Here is a 21326-nt window from a genome sequence, read left to right as displayed (position 1 = left end):
TATATATATATAGAGAGAGAGAGAGAGAGAGAGAGAGAGAGAGAGATGTTACGGTGAATAACCGAAATCAGGAGAATGTCGACTCTCACCGGTGAATGTCAACAATCACATAGTCGCTATGGTGAATGTCCGAAATATTTGTTATATCCAATTTTATATTAATTTATTCGTTGATATTATTATATTTATTTGATATATTTATATTTATTCTATATTTTAATACTTACTGACGATAAATTAGAAGAAACATCAGTGTTTGGAGTATCGGGCAAATGTATACCGGGCAATGGCACTTGACCTTAAAAAAACATCAGTGTAGGGTTTACCGGGCAGAGTTTTCGGAAAAAAATTTTTACGTGATTATTTACTTATTAATTTATCAGTTATTATTTATTTGTTAATTTGTATCAAAGAATTTCATTTAGGCAACATGCAAAAATTGTTATTTCTAAACTCCCAGGTCTTACGGCAAAAATTCTTTCTTACTATTTTATTTATTTATTTCAATTGTTTTCATTAAGAGTACATGCATATCTCGCAATTCAGTAGAAAGATTTTTCTGGGAAAACCTTCTTTGCTTTATATTTTTTTAACTCAACTGTAAAAGTAGTTTTTTTTTTCATTGAAAATTGAAACAGCTGGACATTTGAATGCATGAGACTTAATATGGTGGATAAGATCATACGATCATCTCAACCGGTAATTAAATGGTAAAAACGTTAGCCCAATAATTAAACTCACAAAAACTATACAATATTCTATCTATACTGTTCAGCTTCCGTATTTAATTACTCTAATTTTGAGTTTTCCGTATTCAATCTAGATTATGTTTTCTTGTTATCATTATGATATATTTAAAACTATCCGTCCTACCGAAACTATTCCAATTAACCGAAAATAGTCCAAATTTTTCACCAGTAAATCTCCTTTTTGTTTCTGGGTTTTACTGATATTTTTTGATATCATTGAAATATCATTACTATATCAATGAAATATCATTGATATCATCAATATTTCTATGATATTTTTCAGTGATATTTCAGTGATATTTTAATTTTTGAAAAATAAATGAATATATTATTTCAAACTTAGAAATTTTAAAAAATAATTGCTTTAATCTTTCAGAAAGAAATAAAAACACAGAACAGTTCATGGGCAAAGTTTTAAAAAGTGTAAGATATATTATTAAATATATCTTAAAGTTACCAGATATATTTACTCTCCTGAAAACTTAATTCAAAACTTCTTTCGAAAAATACTCGTTAAAAAGCATGATAAAAACTGACTAAAGTTCTGGTATGAATCGCTAACATAAAATTTCATTTTTATTCCTTCAAGATGCATTATCTCCTTTAGGTTCGAATTTTATTTTTTTAAAACACCCACGCTATCAATTTTTGTTTGTACTTTCTTTCTTTCCAACCGAATAACAAGAATAAAAGAAACTAATTATTTTCGGATAAACTCGACATTTCTGGAACAATTTATGATTCGGAGAACTTCTAATAATTCTTTCGCGACAAAATTTTCTTATCATATATTATTCAAAGTTTTTCTTTCAATAAAAGGAAGAAAATTATTGAGTATATTCGATAGAAGTATTATTTTGAACTTTCAACTTAAAATAGGACTAGATATTTATTAAAAAAATAGTTCTATTAATTATTACTTAATTAATAATTAAAATCAGACCATAGCGGAAAAGAGTAAAATAACTATATTAAGTAAATACTTAAAAATTAAAAAAAATGTTAGATTAAAAAATTTGATAATTTTAAATATTTAATAAGTTTCAAACTTTTAACAAAATCATTTCTTTCACAACGGAAAGNGTGGTAAATAATTGCATACTGATATTATTGATTAAACATAATTATTAGCACGAAGCTCATTATCACGATTGCATCTTATATAAATATTAGTGAATACCATTGATTTTACGCCAGTGATTTTACCATGATGCTCGCCAGTTGTTAGATAATTAAGTCTGCGTTAAAAAAACTGTTTGTTAAAAAGAGGTCGTAATTTATAAAAAAATTACTGTAAGTTTAGCAGCAAAAATAATTATGCAGGGTAAAAATACCACTGTGAAAAACTTATAATGACATCTGTTTTTCAATATATATATAAATATATATATATATATGAATTTTTTACTAAGTATGTGGTAATAAAAACTTCAACTTTAAAAACCAGAATTTCCCCTAAATCGTTATCATACGAACAAAGAAACTACCAAATGAATGATTTTAACACCGCATATTTTGGTTGGTTTAACTAGAATTAGGTTTTTTCTTTTTTTAAACCAGAATTGTCATTGCCGTTCAATACGGTAATTTTAACAGAATTTTCTTCCTTCTCCATTTATTGTTAACATGTTTTAATGTTAATTAAATAGAAATAGAAATATTAGTTATGAGGGGGAGGAACCCTCTCATATTAAGTTGAAGACAACTATGACAACAATAAACTTAAACATTTATTTAACAACTGAACATAACAAGCTAAAAACAGAAACATAAAAGTTAAGTAAGACGGTGTGGGATAGAGACTGAGTAAAGTTCGAAGCTTCTTAAATACTGGGGCAGTTCCAAGGTTGCCGATCGTGTGTTTGTAATCCCGTTGATTCTTTTGGCGCCTACGCACCATGCCTGGCGCCACAGTTATCTTATTTTGTGGTCAAACAGTATAAATTTTTTTTCTCCTTTTTTTACCGATCAGTTAAATTTAAAGAAAACTGTCATAAAAGTGCCTATTTTGTCAAATACACGTATTTAATTAGTGCTGACATGTAGTTTAAAGTAAGCTAACTATCTACAATTACCTTAAAAAATATCCGGGTACTGACATCTGGGTGTATAATGAGAAATAAAATGTTTTCTGGGCAAAAGGAATGAATTATTTTATTCTTATTGGCGCTTTACTACTGAACACTCCAGTCCGGAAATTTCACGGGAGTGAGAGGGAAGAGGTTAAAAAGAAAGGAAAAAACAGGCATAAAAATAATCAGAGGTAGCAATCAAAAGGTTCTCTCTATAAACATCGCTTTTTTTAATTTAATATTTTACGCATTTCATAAACTATGCAAATCAAAAACTTTTGAGCATATTTACAGAACTTGCTTTACCATAGATATTTCATATAAAAGAATAAATTAATAATGTCAAAAATGGTGTCAGAGAGACATTCGTTGGCTACCAAGAGGGTTCGAAGCAAAGACCTTCGAGTTCACATCAGGACGGTCTATCCACTATAGTTCCTCGTTCAGGAACACTTAGGAAGCTTAATATAGCTCCTCCCCATTGGCACACCTTCACATACTAATTACCTATTTCAATGGTAAAAATGATTGCAATGGGGAAAATTAGGGTTGTAATTATAGTCGCAATAGCTTAATCAGGTTATCAATAATTTTAATTTCACTTATTTCGCTGTATCTCATTCGAGTATACGGAGTTATTTTGACACATTTTTGCTTTTATTTTCAGCAACTCATTTTTACATAGTAATAGTAGTATGGTAACTTAAATTCACTTATGATCAGAAAAAACACTTTCGGGATTTTGATGTAGATTACTATTTTTTAACTCCTATTTTACTAATACTATTAAAATGCGTTAAATCCCCAATTAACCTTTAGTACTAGAAAAAAATGATGCTTAAGAGTTTAAGAATGTTCACTTATTATGATTTTATAAACGAATTTATAGTTTGATTTTTTATTATTTAGATATTTTTGAGCTGGGATTGCCAGATCTAAATTTATTTGGAATGTCTTCCTCTCACGGTCTACGACATTTTGAAAAATCTTATTATTTTTATTTGCAAAAATAAAAATTTTTCAAAAATTTTTCATACGGTGCCAATTTACACAATTATAGTGATGAAAATGCGTAATATATTAATAATATATTTAAAATATATTTATGTCTACATTAAAATATTTGTTTTAAATAACTGCCAAGAATGCTGACTGATAAGCAAAGTCAAAAAATACTACGAAAAAAATATTTTTTGTCATTGTGTTTTGGAAAAATCAGAGATTTACACAATAAGTAATAAACTTTATGCTTCAACCCTTAAAGTATAAGTGTTGAAACTGTTGCTTACCCCCCTTAGATGAAATCCGCTAAATTAATGATTTTTCAGTCTTCTTCATCTCTTCATTTTTGCATTAGGTGCCTATTTATATAGTGATAGCTGCGAAAATACAAATTAATTAAAATAGTTTAAGATTAATTTACTTCTAAATTAAAATATTTGTTTTAAATTCGTGTAAAGCAGCATAATAAAACTGATAAGAAAAGTCAAAAAATGTTATGAAAAATTTTATTTTCAGTCCTTATTTTAAAGAAAAACTCTGAGATTTACTCAATAAAAAAATTAAGTTTTTGTTGCAATCCTTAAAAAATGTGCCCTAAAACTGTTTTTTTTAAAAAAAACCACATTATCAACCGCATTTCCCTGTCTCCTTTCTCCCTTAAATCTTAAATATAAAAATGTAAAAATAAACTAATAACTCCTGGATAAACTTCGCATCTGCAGAGCAGTTGAAGATGTTGCTTATTTCAAATAAACGATTTCTTTTCTTTCATAGTTTTTACGTCATACTTTATTACCACTTTCTCTTATTTTATTTAAAGAAAAGTACGTCTTTTTCTTTTCATTATTAGTCAGAATACTTTTAGTCTTGAGTTTTATTGAACAGAAACATTTCAGTAGTACAGAATTATTTACGTTGTCATGGATTTTGACTAGAATGCGAATATGAAAGAGTTTTTCTGAAGGTGAAATCAAAAACAATTCTTTATTCAAATTCTCACTTCTCAGTTTCGGATTTTTATTAATTTTTCCTTTTATTCGTGGTCTTTCCTACTTAATTTATTTTGTTGAAACTATTTTTTTTAAACTTTTTTATTCAGTGAAATTGTTTCTGGATAAGAATTCTAGTTTAAATTCCGTTTAATTTTAAATTCTAGACCATAAAAACAAAAAAAAATTTGTGTTGACATGAGGAATATGAATTTTATTTCGTTTTAACCAAATATTTTATTCTTCATTAAAGTAAAATAATGTTTTTAAAAAAACTTGAAATTATTGCGATGTGTCAGAGTGATTATTTGAAATATGCATGTCAAAGTTATAACATATTACATCGACGAAAATTATATAAAAAAAATTTTTTTTAAATAATTTAAACTTTTTTTTTATTTTTTTATTTCCAATGCAGCAGGTGATACAGACAATATCCTAACGCCGTACAGAGATCAAAAGAAAAGAGAAATACAAATACAGAAAGAGATGAAATATACAAAATTAAAAAACCAAAACATCAAACACAAAAATTAAATCAAAATTTAAATTGAACAAAAAATCTCTGGCCTCTCAGTATCGGGAGTAGATACAGTTCTTTGTGAGAACTGAACAGTTGAATCCCAGCGTTCATCGTCGCTCCACTGCGGCAGAGGAGGATTATCCAGAAAGGCAGCTACAGCACTGCTTCTTAGGCAATCGGGGAGATTAAGGATGTCATTTCTCCACGATTTTTCTATCGTCCGTTCTTTTAGCAATGATATATGCGTTGTCTTAATTGCATGATTAAACATTAATGAAGTGGACTTACAGCTAACCAAGTTATTTGGGGCTTGATTAACAAAGCAACGGCCAGTGCATCCGCTTTTTCGTTGCCGGGGATACCACAGTGGGAAGGGATCCATTGTAAGGTTTTATATTTTTCACCCATTTCTGTCATTAAAGATCTACATTTCACAATGGACAAAGAGCTAGGGGCTTGAGAGAAGTTGGCAATGGCCAGAATCGCAGCTTGGGAATCTGAGAAGATGAGAGCTTGATCGAAAAGAGAAGGACGAGCATTTAAATGAGTTAAAGCTACTTAAATAATTTAAACTTAATGATATTATTTCGAAAACTTATATCTTTTAAATAAGTTATTTTCTAAAAGCGAAATAATGAAAAGTTTTTTGTAGAGTAAAAGTAGAATTTTATGAACCTGCTTATCCTATTTTATGATGTTGCCTTAAGCAAAAACAGAGTTTTTAAAAATGAAGAAAACTTTAAAATAATAATTTATTTATACAATTTTAATACTATTAAAATATGTATAATTTCCAATAATTTTGTAAATTAATATTTATTACAACGTTTTACACTCGAAAAAAGGCAATTTTTGCCCCGCTCGTTTTTTATTATTCTGTAATTCAAAAATAACTAGTTGAAAGTATTGAACCTTTCCGTTTATTTATAATTTGATCCAATTTAAGTTCCTATTTAATCATTCATGAGCTAGCTTTATGGGAGTGTGTACATAGAAACTAATACCTAGGATAACGGGAAGGGTTAGAGTGGCTCCAAAGGCATTTTAGTAGGTACCCCATGACCCCAATTAGGTTGTGTGCAAGGTACCTTTTTGTAGGTACAAGTCTCCTTAAGAAAACAAGAATGTTTCTGCATATCTTTTTAATTTTTATTTATAAAGAAAACGAAACTCAATTATCTTGGAAACTAATGCATACGCATAATAAAAAAATTAAGTGTTCCGTTTAATTAAATATTTTAATCAAATATTAATGAAATAAAATAAGATATTGCATAATTTTGATGATCAAGTCACTAATATATTTATTATTAATTTCTTAAGATTTTCGATGTCTAATTTATTTACCAACTAACTATCCTGGAAAGGCCAGACGGACTCTTTCAGACATCCTAGGAATACAATGAACAGTCTTTCTCAATCTTCAATGATAAGTCAGTTAGTGTAAAATGCATTTAAAAATTACTTATAAAGGTAAATGTAAGAAAATATATATAATTTAAAAAAAAAAACATTTGTGCTCCTGCATTTGTTTATTCTTTCTTTTCAACTCTTTTTTTCTCTTAGCAAGGAGAAAAAATGAAAAACCTTTATAACGAGACTCAAATTATGTTTCTAACATCTTTTACTCTCTCTTGGTCATTTTACCAAGCGAGTTTAAGCTAATCAATGGCCTATAACCTTAAAATAAGAACAGTGTAGTGAATACCGGGATATGACTCGCACGTGAATGTATATCCTTTGTAAAAGAACGTGTTTCTACTTTATCATTTTTCTGGAACTCTTATCTCATATATATTGTTTTGAAATATCAATAAGGACTGACATACAATCCTCGATTATGTATTATTCGTGGTTTTGTCTACTGCATTTGATCCTGCGGTCTTGTCATTTAGAGACTTTGATACGACACTATCTTTTATGGTATATATAAGTTATATATGATAAATATAAGTTATTATCTTCATAATCCCACAATATTTTTCATTATTTTTGCTCAAATAGACAGGCGCAAAGTCAGCAGCAAGAATAGTTGCGATGTCATTTTGTCTCTTCAGAAAATTTAAATAATATACATATATGTGTTATTCTGAATGACTGAAACCGGTGGTTGTTGATTTCCGTCGTGGAATGTTGACAATCACAAAGTAGCTTTGGTAAATGTCCGAAATATGTACTAGGTTTAGTTATATATATATATATATATATATATATATAACTAACTAAACCTAGTACATATTTCGNTATATATATATATATATAATATTATATTATTCATCTCAAACAGCTGTACTTTGTTCAAATAAAAAATTATTTCATTCCAGGATCATATTACCATTTATAACTGTGTTTGAATTTAAAATAAAATTACACGTGTTTTCTTTAAATTTATTTTATTATTCTGCATCCATCCCCCACGTTAAGCTTCACACTTGCAGGTTTGTTGTTAATAATGAAAATCTAAATTAATTTTAGGGACATACCAACGTTTATCACTGAGCTTTGAACTGAAAAGAAATATTGGATATTTTATATTTCAAACATATTTGCCGTCCATTCTCATCGTTATGCTGTCTTGGGTCTCATTTTGGATAAATCATGAAGCTACATCAGCAAGAGTGGCACTTGGTAAGTATCGTCTTTTATTAATATTTTCAACAACTAAATGCAATTTCTGTATATAAATTTATTTTTTAATTCTAAATAATTTACTCTTTTTTCAGTCTAGTTGCCAAGTTTGCTTAAACACTTATCATAGCTTACAACTGGATCTAGAATACCCTATTTATAGTAATTTGCCGCCTGTTTCGATAACCAAGCGGTCACGACAGTTTTCACGTCTTCATCATCGTTGTACTGATTGCCGCCAAATTGATGTTTGAGGCATCGGAAAAGATGAAAATCACTTACCGCAAGGTCAGCGCTGTATTAAGGGGTGGTCCAAAACCTCCCAACCAAAAGAGTTCAATTAAAGCTCAGGACGGAGCTGTAAAGAGAGCCATTGTCATGGAGTAGAAAAATTTCCTGTCAGCGTGCCTGTAGGAAGCTTCATAAACTTCACAAATCTACCTGTGAATGTAGTATGTAGCTGACAGGTTTTTGCCAACTAAAAGCTCATCACTGACCGTACGTCATAAGCCAACAAACTGTCAATCCTCTTTTTTTGGTAACTTAAAATGCTGAGGGTTTAAACGTTGTGCCGCAACCAATTTAAAGGCTTGTGCAATATTAATGACTTACGTCGGAGTGTGAAATATACACTCATAGACAAAAAAAATTTGAGCACCAAGAAGGAGTCATCAAAATGAAACAAATTTTTACATACGTAATGATTACTTTGATGTAAGTAAATGATTAGAAAATCAAAGAAAAACGATAATCTTTGATTTTCTAATCATTTACTTACATCAAAGTAGTCATTACGTATGTAAAATTTCGTTCCATTTTGACGACTCCATCTTGATGCGCTAATTTTTTTGTCCATGAGTGTATATGAATTATGGCAATTTTCATTTCAGTGGATCATTTTGTATTCCGAAGTATGGTAATGAAATGGATTATACTTTTTATCAAGTTCACAGCAATTTTGAACTATTTCTCGTAATCTTTTTTTTTATTTGTTTCCTTTTTGTTGCATTTTTATTTCTTATTTTAACTCTTTTATTCATACCTATACATGTCACACTGCTCTTGTTCAGTCCAACTCTCTATTCATTGGTTCTTTTTTCCGAAATAAGTTCTTGCTATAACTTGGTTGATTTTCTGGTACTTTCATTCTATAATTTTGGTTAAATCATCGGCAGTATCTATTTTCAATTACGATCCATCTAATTAACCGTAAAGTTTACGATAAAGAACATTTTTTTTTGCATTTACGGCATGGAAGCTGTTTACTACTAGTATGGTTAAGAAACTATGAATACGAAATTATACGTTTTTTTAAACAGTTACAATTATCATGAATAAACATTTTTTTAAACATTTACAATTATCATGAATAAACATTTTTTTAAACATTTACAACTATCATCAGAACTAAATGGCTTCATTAGGTGGTGCGACACAATTCTGGTTGTTTTGCCGTATTAGGTAAAAGCAATTAATAAACTGATCAATACTGTTAACAGCTTCAGTAGCATCTTATTTTCGGTCATTTGACTGTTTGTGTGAATACGGTAAAATAACAATTAATAAACTGTTATTTAACAATTTTTTTTCAAGGAACTTCTCTTAGTGTAACAAAAACAACATTTTGGGGGGAGAAGTTATCGACAATATTGATCTTCATGCATCAAAGGGTACCCCAACAATTGACTCGAGTTAACATATCTTATATACTAGTGAATTGTAATTGTATTTTTTTAGTGGTTGATAACCCGGCATTTTTATTTAACGTAATTAGTGCACAGCATTAACTAAAGGTTATTTTCTTATTTTTCATGATCTTCATGGGAATGTTGCATTTACGCAGTAAAAAAGTAGTTTAAACTTTGCTTAAATTACTATGCGTACGGTAAACTAATGCTGAAAATTGAACTACAAATAAATTAAATAAAAAAATATTTAATTGTGTTACAAATTGCATTTTGTCTAAAGAGTTTCAATCGTATAATTTAGTTTCCATCCAGAACCAGGCTGCTCGTGCAGAGAATTAACTGAGTACAAACCTACGACATAACAAAATAGAAATATGCTCTAAATGAGCAGGTATCCTGCCTGTAAATTTCTCTGTTTTTTAATTTTGCTTTCAACAAATGTAACTGTTTATTTTTTCATGAAATATTATCAATATTGTATTTAGGTGTAGTCTTAAATAAAGATTATTTCGTCTACAAAAATATGATCTAAATTTTTCTTAAAATATGAACAACATAAATTACATATTTTGCATTTATATACCTTACATATATATATATCTTTCGCATATGAAACAAAGTTACAATTTAAAAACAAGTGAACAATATCTTTTTATTTAAGTCATATTTTTTGAAACACCTCATAAAACCTTCTTGAATAATAAAATTTTAAGCTTTATTTTCGACATTAAATTTTTTATTGCTTGAAACTTTCGGAATAGGTCATTAATTTTGGAATCAAAATTAATTCCTGGTATCTTAAAAGTTTAGGTGCGTTTTTATTTTCTCTAATTCATTCACATTGTATTGAAAGAATAATAATAATAACAAACTAAGTACAGCGACTGCCTAGTATAGATCAGACTTTTTTAGAAGCTTTTAATGACTCAGTAAATATATAAAATCAAGCTAAAGGACTCTATTTTACTTTATTCTTTTTTCACTTTAGGTATTACCACTGTATTGACCATGACTACAATTAGCACAGGAGTACGCTCGTCTCTGCCTCGTATTTCATACGTCAAAGCCATCGATATATATCTAGTGATGTGTTTTGTATTTGTATTCGCCGCACTTTTAGAATATGCTGCTGTAAATTACACTTATTGGGGAGCTAGAGCGAAAAAGAAAACAAAAAAGGAAAATAAAGCAAATGACGTTGTTTGTCCAGTAAGTAAACTTTTCCATCACTGTGTCTTGTTTTTATGTAGCTTAATAATGTTGATAACATAATAAAATCGGTCTTTTCTAAATTGGAATACTAAAGTGGAGTCCGATAATTATTTCTCCTAAACGGCTGAGGACAGAGGTGGGTATGAAAGACAGAAAATATAATGAAATATTTTCTAAGATAAGAGGTAACTTTATTTTTTTAAATGATTACAAATTGCGTTGAGACATTTGTCATACCATTTTATAAGTTTTAAAAAGACCAGAAGAAAAAAAAAACATTTGTGAATGCGTGGAACGGCTTATGTAACTTGAGAATTTTTTCAAAGAGCCAGCATCAAAGATCTCTCTTCAAAGCCGTTAAAAGAGGTGACTGAGTGTGAGATCAGAACAGGGTGGCGGATGGTTGAGGCGCTCCAAACTAAGAGTTGCAATATGGTTTTGAAAAGCTGTTGCCGAATGTGGTCTCTCTTGTCATTCGATTACAGAACGCCAGATGTGAGAAATCTAGGCCTCTTTTTCCGTGTAGCCTCCTTTAATTTTGACAGGGTGTAACAGTACCTAGTAGAATTGACAGTTCAAATCAACTAAAAGTTCAACAACGAGCAACAATACTGCACTGGATTGAGAGGCTCGCCCCTACTTTCTTCAGACGCTGCGAGAGCACCTTTAACTGATTATTGTCGAACGATACCAAATGGTGTCTTTCATGCTCAACCGTTTTTTTGCTTTCCCCATTATTCTTCGATTTCTAGAAGAAAATAACAAGGCAAACTTATTTTCGTACTCCCTCTTATACTTTAATCATACGTAGGGCCTAAAATGTAATTGTTTTTACCCTCCAAACGTTGAGCCCCAGGGGAAACTTACACGGAAATTTCCCTACTACGCACCACTCTCCCATTGAATAAAATGGGAGAAAGAGATTTTTGATGCAGGGTAGTTTTCAACTAAAAGTTTGAAGAAATCCGGAACTGACGCTCAGAGGGTTAACTATATTCTACTACGCATTATAAGCAATTACTACGCATTATAAAATTAGCAAGAAATTCTAGCAAATTTATAAAGATTCTAGCTTCAAAATATTCGCTAATAGTGAGCTCTGATACTTTTTATCTGTCACTAATACAATAGTTTAAATTTTGAAAAAATAGCTTTTAAACGTTATAGTTTCCAAAAATTCGAAAATGTAAAGTTAGTCATTCGGAAGAAAGTCAATAAAAGTTACGCCTATGAACAAATACATTAAACTTTTTTGAATTAACTCAATATTTTTAAGGAAAAAAATTATAATTAAAAATTATGTTTGAATTTTTTTTTGCAAATTTAGAACAACTCAGCTTTTTTATATAAATACTCAGTTACTTATTAAAATTTCATCGAAAAATTTCATAAAAATTCTTTTACATCCAGTGAGAATTTGTGGTCAATAAAGAAAAAGTTATTACACTTTATTCAACAATACATTTAATATAGATAGTTTATAATTTTTCACTGCGATTTCAAAAACTACATTTAAAAAAAAATGCACGATGGATTGTTTCAAATTTTTCCTAACTGCTTTGAGAAAATAAAAAAAACTCCTTTACAAAAAAATACTTAAATAAATAAATAAAATAAATAAATAAAATAAAACAAACCTTTTTTCATAGTTAAAAAGAGATAATTATTTTTAAGAATTACTTATTTTAAAATTTATTTTGTTTTTTTCATGAAAATTTATTATTTTTCTACAATTGCGCAAATTATAGTAAATTTTAAAACTTTTATAATTGATTGATATACCATTAAACATATTCCAATTAAATAACTAAAATAAGGAGTAAAATCGGCAAAAATATAAATCACAGTATAAAATTGCATTTGTCTTACAGAAAGATTTCAAAAAGTTTCATAGTTTTAAAATTTAATAGAAATTAATAGACCCTAGCACTTGGCATACATATTGCTGGCAGGATTCATTTACTTTAGCAATGAGAATTTTTTTAATAGAAAACTAAGTATTTATTTTTCATGTTCATTCAATTAATCTTATATGTTTTACCAAGTAGAACAAATGAGAAAAAAAAAGTTTTAAGTTTCTGAAGAAAAAAGTTTATCATAAATCACTTCAATATATATAGCTAGACTTACAACAAAAGTATTTATGGATGTTTTTCAAACGTTGCATGTTTTATATGTATTCGTTTTCTTTTCAGAATGAAGAAATAATAGAACTCCAGGATGTCAGAATGTCCCCGATCCCTTGTTTACGGAAAAGGAAGTCTCTGAGTAATGCTACTAGTGAGACGGAAGCCATATTTCCGCCCTCATTGCGCTTGAGTAACTTATCTTTACGCACTTCTTATAGCCCTAGAGTTCCTAGTGGCTTGGGGCGCCGAAGTAGGATGGAATACGGGCGAAAGCCAAAAGTTATTCAAGCTTTAAAAAAGAGAGCCAACGCCCTCAAGGCTTCCGTTCCCCGAATCAAAGATGTCAACAAAATAGACAAATATTCTCGGGTTATATTTCCAGTGTCGTATTTGATCTTTAACGCCATCTATTGGTGCTTCTACTTATTCTGAAGTCGGGCATTTTTAAAAATAAATTTACCAAGACAATTTTATTCTGCATTCCAAAGAAAGTATTTGATAAGTTAACGTGTATACCTCCATTTATTGGCATCAATGTCGGACATTAATTGCAAACAGAATAAATGATTTTAGTTTGTGTACTTACATTGACTTGCTAACACTGTAAAAAATGAGTTGTATGAAGAACGTTCAATTTTACGAAGCTTGAAGTTTTCTCCGAAAACTGTTATTCATAACAAGTATATTACTTGGTAGTCAAAGGCAGTTAAAAAGCAAGTTTAGGAACGTTATAAAATTAACTAAATTCTTTAATACATTCTGAATGAAGAGAATTGAATATATTCATAAGTGTAGCGCAAACCGAAATGATGATTAATCAGATGTAGCTCCTCAAGTTGAGCTCTTTGTACAATTCATGGAGAAATATGATGTGTTCTTAGCAATTAAGACTAAAGCTTGTTAAAAGTGTTTTTGTTGCTAAAGTAAAGACTTTTTATTCCTTTAGGATACAGGTTTGCTTTTTGTTACTCTAACGAAACATTCGGAGCTCTGTGGCATATCATATTAATAGCCAATGAGTTACTTTTTTATTCCAGAAGAACACGGTACCCAATAAAATAAGATCTGCTTTGTAAACATTGTTTCTGGACCATACATATATTGATATCGTAATAATAATTTTAGTTTTCTTTTCATCTCGTCATAAATAAAAAACATCTGCTGTAGTATTAGATAAGTGGAAAACTAACTCTCCAGTGAATGCAACCTATTGCGTTAGCATTTTTGGCATAGTTTAAAACATTCACGAAAAATTCCTAAACTCTACAATGAAGTTTGATTCACATAAAAGAGACAATTCTTTTGTTTGTATTTCATATATATAAGTATGAAAATTATTTCAAGGGAAGATGTTTTAATGTATTACAAATCGGAGTCAACCTAGAAAAATTTGCCTTCTGGTTATCATATTTAATGTTTTAAAAGCTTGGAAAAGTTGCATCAAGATGGAAAAAAACTGCTCTGGTTTAATACGAAGAACGTGCGCACGGTGTTAAAAAACACGCTACATTCTGAATAACTGACCAAATCAACATATTTGTAATTTGAAGCTCTAAACTAAGAAATTTGAGAGCATGTAAAATACTGTGAAATTACATGACGGTGCTCAATTTCTTGATAAGTTACCTGGCTAAACTATTAAAACTATATCTTCCAGATCATAATTTTGTACGGTAAAAAGTTTTTAAGGATTTGAAAATCATAAACATTAAAAAATCATATTATGTTCGATTAGAGAATAAGAGCTTTTAACTACAATTATCAACTTCAAAATCTATTAGTAAATTTCCTAAAATACTGTATAATGCATCACATTACGTTTAAAATCATTTAAATTATTACCATCAACATGTATTCAAAATAAGATTTTTTTTAATATTGCATCTTTAAAATAAAGCTTCAAATATTAAAAACATAATCTTATAGTTTTAACTATTTACTCCAGAAGTGAAATTAAAATAAGGAACCAAAATGTTTGATTTCTTTCCAGAATAAAAAATTGGGATCAAATTTTTTCTAGACTATGGTTATCTCTAATATAGTTATATTTTGAAGGTCAAAAATTGAAATCCGTCAGAAGTGTATATTTAATAGTTGAGGACCACCTTTTTGTGTATGTTTTTATTTTTCTGATAAAATATCATCTGCACAAATTAATATATGCATGAAAAGTTAGAACCCATATGGAAGGTTAGAAAAAATAATTTTAAAGATACGTATATACATTTTTTTAAAAATTATAATTAAAATTATGGATATATTTAAATAATAACGCAGAAATACAATCACGAAAATATTTGATTGGGGAATTGTTAGATCCTTTTAATTAAAACTTGCGAAGAATTTTTACAAGCACTACTCTCTGCGCGTCCATCACCTTGCTTCCTTGCATGTATACATACATAAGTAAATATATATATATATATATATATATATATATGGGTCATTCTCCCAAAAACAGTCATTTTCATGTCCCCAGTATATTTTATGTTTGTTTTACAGCTTACGAAAAAAAAAATTCAGGGAAAGTGTCCTTCAGAATGCAAGCTAACAAAAGAATAAAAACAAAATTATCAATTTTTATTTTTTATTTATTTTAGGTAATTAAAATATACCAATATGTCATTCCCTCACTTGTCCCCACTGCTGATTTAAAAAAAGAAAAAAATTGTTTCTGAAATAAAAATTTTTTTTTTACAAATTCGTGTTTTTTATTTCAGAATACTGAAATATAGAATTCAGAAAATCAATTTTAAATTTAATTTCTGATAAAAATATTAACACAGCACTATTTTAAACTTTGTCCCCAGTGTTTCGCGTCATTCCCTCACAACAATGTTCTTATCACCTGCAATCTTCTTAGAATAAAAATATTTTAATAAAAACTTCAGAAGTTAACAACTGGCATCATAGAACAAAATTGCAGTATGTTTCCATCTTCAACTTAAAGAAGCTTTGCTGTGGAATAAATTTGAATGAATCAAACCAGGTAAAATTTTTTACATTTGTCATTCCCTCATGTCATTTTTTAGAGTAAAATAAAATACAACTTCATCGAGAAAGTGGATAATTATATGTTGCTTTCTTGTATGAATATAATTGTATGTGATTGACTTCAGAAATTAATTAGGCCTAACTGTTATTTTTAAATTTTATTGAATTCGTCATTCCCTCACTAGTGTATAAAGTGAGGGAATGACGCTGAAGTGAGGGAATGATTCAAGATGAGTATATTATCAAATTTTTTTTTGTTCAATCGTGCCAGCCAATTTTATTTCCCAAACCTGTAAAAACTATTAAATATATAAGACTAAATTATAATAAATATTAGATATACTTAGTATGTTATCATTTTCAAACTTTAGGTAGATGTAACTTAGATAAAAACATGTATTAAAATAAAATATCATTCCCTCACTATTAGTGTCATTCCCTCACTTTTTAAATAGTGAAAATAATTAATTTACTTATTAATTAATTTGAAAAATAAATTAAAAAATTAATAAATTAATTTATTAAATTAATTAATTTATTTATTAAATTAATTAATTAATTATTAATTATTATAAATTAATTAATTATAAATTAATTATTTAAAAAATTAATTAATTTAAATATTAAGTATAATTTATAGGATATATACTTTCTTTATAATGCCATTACATATTTCTATTAATATAAAAAGTTTCAGAGCTTTTTATTCACTTTACTTTTTTGGGATTTTATGAACTGAAAAATGACAGTTTTCGTGAGAATGACCCATATATATATATATATATATATTTTAATTCTGTTCATTTGACTAAAAATAATATTTAAATAAATGTTTTTAGAGACATTAGAATTCCACATAATTAGTTCATTTACATTATATTTAATATCATTTCCTTTGTCGTATAAAACAGCAATGCAGGAATTTTCTTCCTTTTTAAGAAAATCCAAAAAATTAAATTTAATATAATCTTCATGATTACGAAGCAAGGTTGATTCCTTGGGGTAAATACTATTTAACAAAATGTATAATCCCGAAGATAAAAGATAATTAAATCATCAATAAATCGAAAACAAGCTCAAAATTAAGAATATTAATTAAGAGTATTACGAGTTTTAAGAGAAAATTATGAGTAAATTTTTTTTTTCAGAACAGTGTAAAAATAAGTAAGATAAGAGTGATGAATAATTAGATATTAGTGGTCTTCCAACAATTTGAACAAAAATGTCTTCTCCATCGTAAAGTTAATTATTAAAACACACACACACACACACATACTAATATATATATATATATATATATATATATATATGATGCCAAATATAAAATCTGAACCAGTAGGTTAAAAAAATATTTAAACAAATGCTTGATAGGAATCTTAATACCAGTTTGCAGAACAGCTTTATTGAGTTAGGCAAAAACCTAAATTATAACGCATTTTTATTTCACACCGTTTTAGAATGTCATTAGAGTATTAAATATGTGTAAAATATGAGAGAGTCGAATTACTTTGTTTTGTTTGTGGAAAAAAATTAACGGGCAAAATTAGGCTTTATGTTACTATATTTTCAATTTATTAGCTAAATTCTCTAAAAAAAAATTTTTTCTTTAATGTCTCACATCTTTGATTTTTTTTATTCTTGAAAGTGTGTACTATTTGTCTTTCTACAAGAAAAATTATAAAATATCTTTTAAAAAATGTGTGTCAACCGGACATCAAAAGTGACGGAATTATTAGAACGACGCTACCACAATGTTAAGGTATGTAATAGCAATTACGCAGCTTAATACATTGTTTTTAAAGACTAAACATTTTGAAAAGTATGCATGTTAAAAGTACATCAATTACTATTTGAAACCTAAACTAATATTAAAATCCAGCATAATTCGCTAGAGAGTAGTTTAAACTTATATTCAAAATACATTAAAATTAATTTTAAGATTTCCACAAAGTCTTACATTTTAAAATAAACAACGCACAGTAAATACGTACAATATTTTTACATTATTTAACAGCAGTTATTTCAACATTTTTCGAACTTATTTGTTATTTGAATGTTAGGTAAAAATATCCTTAATCATGACATAAAATATTTTAATATAAATTTTTAAATGAAAAAGAGCGTTGTCAAGAACTCTAATTTCCTATAATAGGAGAAGAAATAATAAAAATTCACTGTTAAACAAAAAGTAATTGCTCATTTATAATTTGACTGACACTGCTGTAAATCCGCTGTAGAGCTTAACGAATGAAAATAAATGAATTTATAAATACAGTGTTCAATAATTAGTGAGCGCTCAAAGCAATGAAACTGTTATAACTGGTATCTCTATTATTCAGTGTATAATTATTTATAGTTAAAGAGCTCTAAATGTAAATAATTTGTTAAAAATAAACTTTTATGTAAAAATGTATATATACATATAAACTAATGAATTTACAGTTGTGATCTTATTCAAAAAATAAAATATACACAGCGAGAGCTTTGAATTTGGAAGCTTTAAAATTTAGAACTATAAAGATATACAATGCAATCCTGTTCATGTCATATCGATTAAAAAACAAATAGATAAATTATGCCTCAATGCTAACATTTGATTTTTATTATTAACGCTTCAGCGAGAGAAATGATTTTATTTTATTAGCACTCTTATGATAGTGTTTTTATTTTCAGCAAAGGTATTTCCTTATTGTCAGATTTCGCTCTAATTTTTTAATAAAGATTATTCATTAAGATTAAAATGCGAGCAAAAACTGCTGTTGCTTAGAGAACTAACTTTTTTAATAAGATCAAACTATTAAATGGTTTTAACCTGTAAATTTGAAGTCACGTATTTACGGTAAAAAAAATACATCCTTAGTTAAAACTAAGTTGCATTGTAGTACCTTGTTATGCTTCTTTTCTTGAATGTACAGTTAAGCAGAAATAGTTAATAAGCGATTTAGAATGATAAACTATTTCAGTAAGTAAAAAAAAATCTGGCGTATGTTAGAGCAACTGATATAAAAGGCAACAAGTTCGATAAAATTCGTAAATGCGTCATTGAAATTTATTGAAAAAATCTATAAAGGAATAATCATGTCAAAAAAAAATTGAAACTGATTTTGCTGCAATTTTTTTATTTGTATTTTATTTTGTGTTATAGATGTTTGCAAATGTACCTTTATATTTTTTTATTAATTGTTTGTCCTACCTTGTCCAAAATATCGTTATTGCATAGTTAAAATTTGGCCACATTGCTTTCATTTTTCTTACTATTTTTTTAAGTGTTTTGAAAAAGTAGACTAAGTAATTTAATATTAATGCCATTTCAATAATTATTCGCATAAAATTTGAAAAACACGTATAAGTGCTTCTTCTTTCAAAATGTTATCTTCAGAACACAAGGTAATGAATATTATCAATTCATTAGCAATAGCACTTACAAATTAGGTAAATAAATTATGTTGTCCTTACGCGACTTAGAAATAAATAATTTTTATTTTTGGGAAAATTCTTTTTTTCTTTACTGAAAAAAACATATTCTACTTTTTGAAGTACTGAGCTTTTTTAGTGATTAAAAGGAATGTATCGATAATTTTAACTGATCTGATTCTGTAAAAAAATACCGTAAACCGGGGCGAGTCTACCCATTTTTTCAGTTTGTCAACTTTCAAGTGGTCAAACTTTTGTAAATATTAAAGAAAAAAGGCTTTTAATAGGTGTTTCGGAATCGCTATTTATCCCTCTTTAAAGCTGTGAAATCGATTTTAGAAAATATTAACAGTTACGCTGTTACTGTATATTTTTATAGAACTGCTGACAAATCTCTCGTATGGGGCGAGTCTACCCATTCTACTAAAATGAATGTTAACATTGTAAATAATCAAATTTTACTATTAAATTGTTATTTTAGTTACTATATAGGATATTTATGAAGTAAAATTCATAACTTTATTATATATTCCATTTTTTTATTCATAAAATAACACAAATTGAGTATTTGATCGATTATCACATTTTGATCACAGTTTTGTTTTTATAATCATTAACATTATAAAATAACATTTTTTTCTGATTATTGTTGATAAAAATAAATTAAAATTAATATAAATTTACAATTAAATAATTAATAAATAATAATAATTAAAGATTATTAACAAAATCGAAATTCAAACATTGGGAATCATGAAAAATCCTTTTCCCATTCTTTTGGGAGGTAATAATAATTTATAAATAATAATTTATTTAACTTGCATTAAATAAAAAAAGTTAATTTTGTAATATAAAAATTGAAAAAATAGGTAAAATAAACATATTTTATATTTACATTTATATTTAACCTATAAATTTTCTTATTAATGATAAATTTATCAATGCAGAATTAAAATAATATACTCAAATTCATTTAAAATGACTTAATTTTAATATAAACAAAGTTCTAAATTATATTATTATGCTTTATTAAAACTAAATACGAATGGGTAGACTCGCCCCGCGAATTCTGGCTTTTTGTTTACAACAGCAAAACTTACATTCTTTTTGTTTTTTTTCATATAAAATTAATGTAATCTTAGTCTTAGATAAGTTTATCACTTAACCAAAGTGAAAATAGTAATAATAATAATATACTTACGGAGCACCAACTAAAAGTTTGCTGATTTTCAATACAAATCTCTCAAAAGACGTTTGAACAGGTCGATTAAAAAGACACCAAATAAATAAAAACGGATCAAACTACTACAGCGCCACCTTCCTTAGAGTCTGAACTAAGTCCTCCGTCGGTGAAAAAAATTTTATCTGCAAATTAAAATAGTGAAAATTAAATAAAACTAAAATGGGTAGACTCGCCCCTGGATGGGTAAGCTCGCCCCGGTTTACGATACTGTTAAACTTGCAAACAAATTCCTTGAGTATGTAAAAGAATTACTAGACAGAAGTGAATTATTGCATCCCAACTTTCTTGGCCGCAAATAAGATTAAAGTGTGAAGAATAGTGCCTCCAGAAATCTTAAAAATTTGATGCTTAGACTTCTAAGCTGCAAAATTAGATATTCAATTGGTATCCCGCTGTTTCGTATTGTGTTTCGAATTTTGCTTCGTATTGTTTTTAGAACGTTTTTAACACGTTTTATTCATTTATTAAAAATGTAATTATCACTAAAGTTTAAAGTTTAATTATATGGATAGTATTCTATTTTTATAATCAAAAGTATTTTTTTGTTTAATTTTATACATTTTAAATAAAGTATTAGTTGCACTAAAAATAGTTTATGTCCACCATTCGTTCTTCTTCTAATCAGATAGATAATATTGATGCTGGATAAGATTCAAAAAGTGAAAAATACTTTGTCTTGAGAA

At 27.7% G+C, this 21326-nt stretch overlaps 1 protein-coding gene across 1 annotated transcript in view; it reads left to right on the top strand.

The window, feature by feature from the left end:
* Window positions 1-14069, top strand: part of LOC107439084 (gamma-aminobutyric acid receptor subunit beta-like) — a 60246-nt gene extending 46177 nt beyond the window's left edge. The window contains exons 7-9 of the mRNA XM_016051560.3: window positions 7811-7963; window positions 10640-10860; window positions 13059-14069. Of these exons, the coding sequence (XP_015907046.1) occupies window positions 7811-7963; window positions 10640-10860; window positions 13059-13424 (740 nt within the window). The 3' untranslated portion in view covers window positions 13425-14069. The remainder of the gene's footprint in view (window positions 1-7810; window positions 7964-10639; window positions 10861-13058) is intronic.
* The last annotated feature ends 7257 nt before the right edge of the window (window positions 14070-21326 follow it).

Source organism: Parasteatoda tepidariorum, chromosome X1 (genome assembly GCF_043381705.1).
Source record: "Parasteatoda tepidariorum isolate YZ-2023 chromosome X1, CAS_Ptep_4.0, whole genome shotgun sequence".
Taxonomy (NCBI): domain Eukaryota; kingdom Metazoa; phylum Arthropoda; class Arachnida; order Araneae; family Theridiidae; genus Parasteatoda; species Parasteatoda tepidariorum.
Note: the sequence above shows the minus strand (reverse complement) of the source record. Positions and strands in the feature narration are given on the sequence as shown.